Consider the following 9,380-nt stretch of genomic DNA (forward strand, 5'->3'; position numbering starts at 1 on the left):
TGTCTCTTGTCTACCACCGTGTCTATTGTCCACCACCCTGTCTATTGTCCACCATAGTGTCTACTGTCCACCACCCTGTCTATTGTCTACCACCGTGTCTATTGTCCACCACCGTGTCTATTGTCTACCACCCTGTCTATTGTACACCATCGTGTCTATTGTCCACCACACTGTCTATTGTCTACCACGGTGTCTATTGTACACCATCGTGTCTATTGTCTACCACCCTGTCTATTGTACATCATCGTGTCTATTGTCTACCACCCTGTCTATTGTCCACCATCCTCTCTATTGTCCTCAACCCTGTCTATTGTACACCATTGTCTATAGTCCACCATTGTCTATCATCCTGTCTATTGTCCACCACCGTGTGTATTGTCTACCATCATGTCTATTGTCTATCACCTTGTCTATTGTCTATTGTCCATCACCGTGTCTGTTGTCTACCATCGTGTCTATAATCTACCACCGTGTCTAATTTCTACCATCCTGTTTACTGTCTGCCACCGGTTTTTTAGTCTACCACCGTGTCTATTGTCTACCACCGTGTCGATTGTCTGTCAGTCAGTCTATTTTTCACCAGCCTGTCTATTGTGTATTGTCTACCACCCTCCCTATTATCTACACCCTGCCTTTTGTCTAACATTCTGTCTACTGTCTACTACCCTGTCTATTGCCAACAAGCACGTTATTTCCACCATTCAGTCTATTGTTTATTTTCTACAAGACTGTCTCTTGTCTGCTGCTTATCTATTGTTTACTGTCTGTCTATTGCCTATTGTCTATCAGCCAGTCTATTGCCACCTGCCTGTATATTGTCTACGACCCGCAGGTCTCCCGAGGACAAGTACGGGTGTATTGTATACCAATCTACGTGTCTATCTTCAACCGAGCTCACTAATGTCATACTGACATAGATTTCACAGGCAAGAACGACAGGATATATCATAATTGGATGATTATATAACTAGAATGGACTGAGAAAAGGTCTCTGCCATATAGGGCAAATGACGTGTTGCACAGAACACTAAATACCAATCTTACTCATACGACGATTTTTAAGTCAACGTGTATTCGTCCAAAAAACTGAACTTTGGGTTTTCATAGTTCGAACCGAAATGACATCAAGAGTAATTAAAACTACGCATAAACACGTTTTACCTTATTGAACTGTCAGAGTTACGTAGCGTGTTCAGGTGTTTGGTTAAAGATAGGAACACACTCATACTATCGATCAGGGGGTGAAAACAACACACCTAATGAACTTCAAGACGTGATGAAACGCTTTTTCATTTCCATTCATAAACAAGACAAAGTTGTTAGGAAAACACATTTTTTACAAATCCGGAACATTCAAGAGAGGAAATGGGGCGTAATTAAGTTTCCTACTTTATTGTACTTGGGTGACACCGTAATAGTTATAGATACTTGTTCAATCGGGAACGTGTGACAATTGTGGACATTTTAAATGAAACCCAGGACTTAAAAGATTGGGGAAACGACAAGAATCCCAACCAAGGGATGTTATTCATTACTTTTTTATTCCTGAAATCTTATAAAATAAATGACATAGACGTTAAATTATGTCAAGCAAAACGTGACTGATAAGATTCGGGAACTTTGTAAGTCAAAGAATTTTTTATCAAACTAAATGTTATCAGACGTAAATAATGTAAAAATTTGGATCCGAGCCTGAGGTGTTCCTGGCATGTGTTGTGCCTCCATACAATGATGATGGGGAGGATGCACGTCGGACAAACTAACAAAGCAAATCATAAAGACAGTAAGTACATATTAAAAAGAATTAAACCAAAACATTGTTTTGTGGAATTTACCAATGTATTCGATACTGACAACCACAAACTACGACCTTTTGGCCTCGTCTACGAGTTTTTTTGCGAGTTTGTAATAATATTTGTACTACTACTACTACTACTACTACTACTACTACTACTACTACTACTATTATTATTATTATTATTAACATGGTCCTGTGATTCATCACGCAATGTAATACCTAGAACACGCTTATAACGAACTGACGGATATAACGAACTTACTTTTGGGTCCCGACCACTTGCTGTATATGTACTTATAACGAACTACTGTTATAACGAACTAAAATTAGTAGTCCCTTTGAGTTCATTATAACCGTAGTTTACTGTACTTTTATTCCGATTTCCGATAAAATATCATGAACAATATTCTAATCTTGATCTTCCATAACAAACATTCTATAGAAGTTGAAACCGCTTTTTCATACAGACATCGAGGTAGGCAAGTATTGAGAGGGATAGGCTTGATAACCTTGACTACCCCGTCAGCGTGGCCAGCTCATGCAGATCGCTGTCAGTACCGTCATTAACGCAGCATGGTACTTAGTCACACTTTGCAGTTACACAATTACATGGACTCGAGCAGACCCGCGTGTTATACACACACCGGTGGCTTTCTCACGCGAAATATTAATTCTGCGGCGCCCATTGAAGAACATCCGATAAAAAAGTTTCAAACTTCGAGAAACGATACAGCAGAGACCATATATAATCTGGAGTACATTAAATAGTTCCGGATGAAAGTGGTTTCCTAGAAATCTTAAGAAACAGGTATATTTAAGATAGCTTGGTGTAGGACTGTTAATATGTGTATGTTATCTGCAACGTCTGGTGATTTGATAAACTACAACTTGTAATACAGTAAATAAACATACGGAGAAGGAAAGATCGCATATGTTCACAAGTAAGTTGACACGAGTCGTGGTACTCACATCAACAAGTTGGCCAAAGACACACGTTGTACATTGAAACACTAACAGAGTAAGTAGATGGTGGTCACTCACCCGTGGCCATTGTTGTATCCGTTAGAGTACCCATGATGATCGGCCATGACTTGACTGCTCTCGATATTCCCTACTCTTTGTCCGTGGACTGCAGAATGGCGACCGTGGGAGATGCTGCACTGCCCGCTGGGTGCCACTTAGTGCTATTAATACACCAGCAAGGGGGGCGTTTGGACGCAGGGGGGCGGGGAAGGACGAGGGGAGGGGATAGGGGAGGCTGGACGGTGGTTGTGTACATAAACAGGATGGAGCAGGTTGATGAAGAGAGAAGAAAAAGAAAGTTATGGAAGTGTGTTTTTTATGCTTCTTTAATGCAATATGTTCGTTGTGATTACGTGAAGATACCATGCTAAAAATATGCGCTAATGTTTCAGATGTTTCGTTTGGGAAAGTGACGTTAAGAGTAACGTCGGGTCGTTAATGTTTCAGTCAAAGTAAACACATTTAATGGACAACACCTCCTTTAATTAATGTTTTAGTCATATATCGGTGAAAACAAGATATGAATTTATATTAATCCCATAAGAAATATTAGAGAGTTAATATTAGATATTAATCCCATAGGAAATATTAGATATTATATCTAAAAAGTTAAGATAAAAATAAACATGTAGAACTCAATAAACAAAACAGGTAATCGTGAGAATTCCTCTCTTCATTCAGGGTTATATTTTGTTATTTTAAGTTGGGAAAACTATTTATTTTATGTTTGGGGAATTATCATCTTCGTTTCGTAAATGGGGCGGTCGGGTAGCCTAGTGGTTAAAGCGTTCGCTCGCCACGCCGAAGACCCGGGTTCGATTCCCGACAGGTACATTTCTGGTGTCCCCGTCGTGATAGTCATATTGCAAAAATCGACGTAAAACCATACTCGATCGCAATTTCTTTAAACAAGTTAAAATACTTACTTTTAGCGGGAACCCCACGATTTGTAGTGGGTGGTTAAAGCATGGCATCAAGCCACGACTTGGCATTGATTCTTCCTGTGGTTACACTGCGTTAAGCCCGTGCTTGGTGTCCCCCGTCCGAGGCTATGTCGCGGATTACTAAAATCGAAAAAACGTCCCTCATCAACCTTGAAACCTAGATGGGAGGGGGTGTGTGTGAAAAAAGTTAGGGGGGTGACAAAAGTTATTTTGAAATAACACTAGACGTTAACTGATTTAATCTAACATTTGTTATCACAGAGTACATGCACATTTGTTGTGTCGTATAATCGTTTGTCTCTTTTCCACATGGACGACAAACAATCAGTTTAGGTGTATTCAAATAATACATCGATTTTACCTGAACTCTCGTATGGACCGGATCTTACTGTTTACAATAATATTGAAACTACTAGTATTTGAAATGGTTTCCGGGAATTATTGGTCATCTTACTGTATCATTGTATGCCTAGAAGATTTGAATAATACTCACCACACACGGGTCAGTCCTGCACTGTCAACATGCTGACATGTCTGGTGAGCGTTAAACAGTATTTCACTGTATCGTGGCGTGTCAGCTTAGTGTGAGAAGGAAGCCCAAGTGATGACGGCCGTTGGCGTTGACTACTTCAGTGAAACCCTGGAGCAGGAGACTGGTGCCGAAGAAAATGATGTTTATTTCTCATGAATTTCGGTGTGACATAGAGAAGTTGACAAGCGAAACATATATTCTTCTTCTTCTTCTTCTCCTCCTTCTTCTTCTTCTTCTTCTTGTTTGTTGTTTAACGCCGCACACAGCAATATCCCAGCTTTTTGACGGCCGTCTGTAAATAATCGAGTCTGGACCAGACAATCCAGAGATTGACATCGTGAGCATCGATCAAAGCTATTGGGGGTGAGTGAGTATTGTTTTACGCCGCTTTTAGCTATATTCCAGCAATATCATGGCGGGGGACACCAGAAATGGGTTTCACACATTGTACCCATGTCGGGGATCGAACCCGGGTCTTCGGCGTGACGAGCGAACGCTTTAACCACTAGGCTACCTGACCACCTCTCCACGCGATGTAGGGTATCCGTTTTGAGTGGGATGGGGATCGTTATGGGTGGGTTGGGTATTGTAGTGTTGTTACGTATGGGCTAGGGGTTGTAGAATGTTCAACTTGGCACTGCTCGAATGTGATTTTACTACGGCTTACAAGCGAAACACACTGAGCCCATGTTGATTTGGGGAAAGAGTTGTCCCTCGCTTCGCTATGTGCGAGTCAACTACAATGGTTCCAGTCATTCAGTTCTTGTGTCATACCTCATGATCCAAACAAGTGAGTGAGTGTTGTTTAACGCCGCAATATTCCAACTATATTGAGACAGCCAGTAAATTATCTAGCCTGGGCCAGGCAAACCAGTGGTTGATAGCATGAGAAGAATTCAACGCCGCCGGGCTGTAGTGCGCTGGACGGACCACCCCCCGTGTTAGCAATCTCAGTAATCCTGCGTTCGGGGTGAACCGGGATTCGAACCCACGATCATAGGTTTCTGGCGGCCCATGGGACGCAACTCTGCACAGCGAATCGCGGCGCCTTAGACGACTGGGCCACCCGTGCCCCCCTAAAACAGAAGAGAAATGGAAGAAACCCCAACGCTATGATTGAAACGGAAGAACAATAGCTGAAACGGTAACACAATGGCTGAAACATTTGATCAATGGCTGAAGCATGAGCGTTGATCTGCATCATGCAGATAGATCATGCAGCTCATCGCAGAATAGGTTCTCAAGGAGGTTCTTTGTGGTTTGCCTCAAGGGATGAAAGCCCACGACAATTAGATCCACGGTGTTACTTTTGTTGATTAAATTGGGAAAACAAACATTGGCAGTCTTGTGTTACGTTGTATAGTAAAGGTGCTGAGCGACGCAAGTTCGTTGAAATAACTGGAAGAAGTAATTGTTAAGATCGAATAAGAACTGTTTGAAGAACACGACGCAACGATCCAACTGCCTACACTGCATTCACAGAATTTATTCATAACGAGATGAAAACCAAGCTGAGGTGAGGTGAAATGGGGTTTAACGTCGCGTCCAAGATTATTGCACTTATATAGCGACGTGCATGTACGTGTGTGTGTTTGTGTGGCTGCTTGTACTAGTCCGGACTGATGCCGATTTATAGTGCTAGCTCACTGAGATACCATGCCGCAGTTGAACATGAATAACCCACTCAGACACAGTATACTGACTCCGAGCCGACCAGTCCTTGTTTTAGCCCCTTAATGCCGAGCGCCAGACAGGGTAACAACAAGTACCATCTTTTAACGTCTTTTGGTATGACGCGGTCGGGGATCGAACCCCGGACCTTCCGCTCTCCGGGGCGGACGCTCTACCACTAGACCACGGAGGCGGTCAAAACCAAGCCGAAAAAAGTGCATACAAGACATACATACATTCACAAGAGACACTCACGTAGATCTAAACCCAACTGGTCGGATGACTTGCAGTTAAGTGGAACAGCGTTTGTTTAAAGGGGATGACTTGGTTATCTTTCAAAGGAAGCACTCAGCAAAAGTGGGCTCTGAAAGCTGTATATATATACTCTTCAAAATAAGAAACTTGAAACTGACTTTCAAAATGTTATATAATTGCGATTGAACATTCACAAGAGACACTCACGTAGATCTAAACCCAACTGGTCGGATGACTTGCAGTCAAGTGGAACAGCGATTGTTTAAAGGGGATGACTTGGTTATCTTTCAAAGGAAGCACTCAGCAAAAGTGGGCTCTGAAAGCTGTATATATATATACTCTTCAAAATAAGAAACTTGACACTGACTTTCAAAATGTTATATAATTGCGATTGAACATTCACAAGAGACACTCACGTAGATCTAAACCCAACTGGTCGGATGACTTGCAGTCAAGTGGAACAGCGATTGTTTAAAGGGGATGACTTGGTTATCTTTCAAAGGAAGCACTCAGCAAAAGTGGGCTCTGAAAGCTGTATATATATATACTCTTCAAAATAAGAAACTTGACACTGACTTTCAAAATGTTATATAATTGCGATTGAACATTCACAAGAGACACTCACGTAGATCTAAACCCAACTGGTCGGATGACTTGCAGTCAAGTGGAACAGCGATTGTTTAAAGGGGATGACTTGGTTATCTTTCAAAGGAAGCACTAAGCAAAAGTGGGCTCTGAAAGCTGTATATATATACTCTTCAAAATAAGAAACTTGACACTGACTTTCAAAATGTTATATAATGCGATTGTTTCAAAATAGGACACAGAAACCATAATTGAAACACTGTTTGAAGATCAATGTACACAATGTTCAAAACATTAATCGTGTCACCTAGACAAATACACGTACACGATACAGTTAATGTCACAGGGGAACAGAAAATGTCAGTATCGGTTGTGCCCACCACGTGCACCAATCACCGCTTGACACCGACGACCCATAGATGCAATCAAGTTGTCAATGACACGCTGTTGGATGTGCTGCCATTCATGCTGAAGTGCATCAAGAAGCGCCAGAAGTGTTTGGGGCGGTGGATTCCTTCTGCGAACGCGTCGATCCAACTCGTCCCACAGATGCTCAATCGGGGACAAATCTGGTGACCGGGCTGGCCAAGGTAAAGTCTGGATGTTGTTGTGCTGTAAGAAGTCCTTACAAACACGTGCAACATGCGATCAAGCGATGTCCTGCTGGAACTGTCCCCGCCATGAACGTTGACGTGAGGAAGAACGTAAGGCTGAAGGATCAAGTCTCTGTAACGCACACCTGTCATTGAACCTGCCACATGCACGAGAGGCGTTCTACCACCGTGATGAATTCCGGCCCATACCATGACACTCCCGCCGCCAAATGGGACAACCTGCTGCACACAGTTGGGGGCGTAACATTCACCCCGACGTCTGTAGAAACGTGCGCGCCCATCAGCACGTGTGAGTAGAAAACGGGACTCGTCAGTAAACAGTACATTTCTCCACCTCGCACGTGCCAATCTAACCCTCTGTTGGCACCAAAGCAGACGGTCCGCCAGATGACGTGGGGTCAATACATGACGTCGAACAGGTCTTCGTGCAAAAAGTCCAGCCTCCCTCAGTCTGTTGCGTACCGTTTGATCTGATATTCTGCGTACCCCAGGGATCTGTGTGGTTGTAGACGTGGCTGTGGTAGTGCGGTCTCGGAGGTGTCGCAGCCGGATGTATCGATCTTGTGCTTGGGTTGTCACCCTTGGTCTTCCTGACCTTGGTCTGTCGTCAACTCTGTTGGTGTTGTTGTATCGGGTCAACAGTGCGGAGATTGTCTGTCTGCATACGTCAAAGTGCCTGGCCACTTCTTGCTGAGTTGCTCCAGCTTGTAATCTCCCAATGCCGTTGGTCCGTTGAGCTGCATTCAGTCTTGGCATTCTGTCACCGCCTCTACTGCCGTTATAAGGACTATATGAACAGCCGTTGATGTGGATTTTTATACCCATTCAGCAGGGGGGCCTGCATGCCTAAATGCAGGATCCTGTGCTGCACGTTTTTTACAGGCGGTTGCGTTTGGATGAATCTGTAAAATTGATCCCCAAACGCTACGTTTATGTGCTTTGCATGTGTTTTGGCGAATTATAGACACATCATCTTTCTGTTTGACTTATTTGGTTCTCATTTAATGTAATTATTTTAGATATTTGGCAAAAAGTGGTTTTACATCTATGTCAAGTTTCTTTTTTTGAAGAGTATATATATCTTTGAGAAAAGTTTTTGATAAGCAACTCAGAAAAGCTAAACGTTTACTGCAGCTTGAACAACAATCAGAACTTTTGAACTTACATAACAGTCACAACGGAAGAGATTTATTGATCGTTTAGGTTTAGCTAATGACAGAAAATCCTTCAACGTTATTCCTGTGGAACCTACAGGGTGTGACGGCTCACAAGATGGTGGTATTGACACCGTGCTTGTAGACTGGAGGGACTCGTACAACACGCTTTATAACGGCAGTGATAACAGCTGGTTTGATGAAGACCACTTAGTCTATAATAATGTGTGTAAACGTGTAAGTAACGCTACAGAGCATGAGTGAGTGAGTGAGTATGGTTTTACGCCGCTTTTAGCAATATTCCAGCAATATCACGGCGGGGGACACCAGAAATGGGGACAGAGCATGATGACATCTTGGGATAGTAAAATAATGAACCTTTTGAACCAGTATAATTGTACTCACTTACTGGAAATCTAATGGGGTGTAAAACGCTGTGTTAGGTATATTAAAAACGTTTTATTTCAAGATGATGCAGTTAATTGGCACACTTCGCTTTGGAATGATACGGGTAATGGGAATGGAAATAAGTTACGTACCTACAGAAAATATAAGTATACACCTTCTGTTGATTTCTATGTTTAAAATATATTGTACAGAGAACACCGCCGTATTTTAGCCAAGTTAAGTGTGGAATTTTACCTTTGTTTGTTGAGACAGGCATATATTCCAAGCCTCCTATACCACTATCGGAAGGGTTATGTAAATATTGCAATTGTGATTTGCAGGAAGATGAATGCCATTTTTTACTACGATGCAGTTTTTATGAAGCTTTACGGCATGATTTATATTGTGCAACTGAAT

At 42.4% G+C, this 9,380-nt stretch overlaps 1 protein-coding gene across 1 annotated transcript in view; it reads right to left on the minus strand.

Annotated features, from left to right (window-relative positions):
- Positions 1 to 2,966, minus strand: part of LOC124143983 (tetraspanin-4-like) — a 52,016-nt gene extending 49,050 nt beyond the window's left edge. The window contains exon 1 of the mRNA XM_046513187.2: positions 2,840 to 2,966. Within this exon, the coding sequence (XP_046369143.1) occupies positions 2,840 to 2,886 (47 nt within the window). The 5' untranslated portion in view covers positions 2,887 to 2,966. The remainder of the gene's footprint in view (positions 1 to 2,839) is intronic.
- Between the last annotated feature and the right edge of the window lie 6,414 nt (positions 2,967 to 9,380).

The sequence above is a fragment of the Haliotis rufescens genome, unplaced genomic scaffold (assembly GCF_023055435.1).
Source record: "Haliotis rufescens isolate VD_foot unplaced genomic scaffold, xgHalRufe1.0.p SCAF_6, whole genome shotgun sequence".
NCBI lineage: Eukaryota > Metazoa > Mollusca > Gastropoda > Lepetellida > Haliotidae > Haliotis > Haliotis rufescens.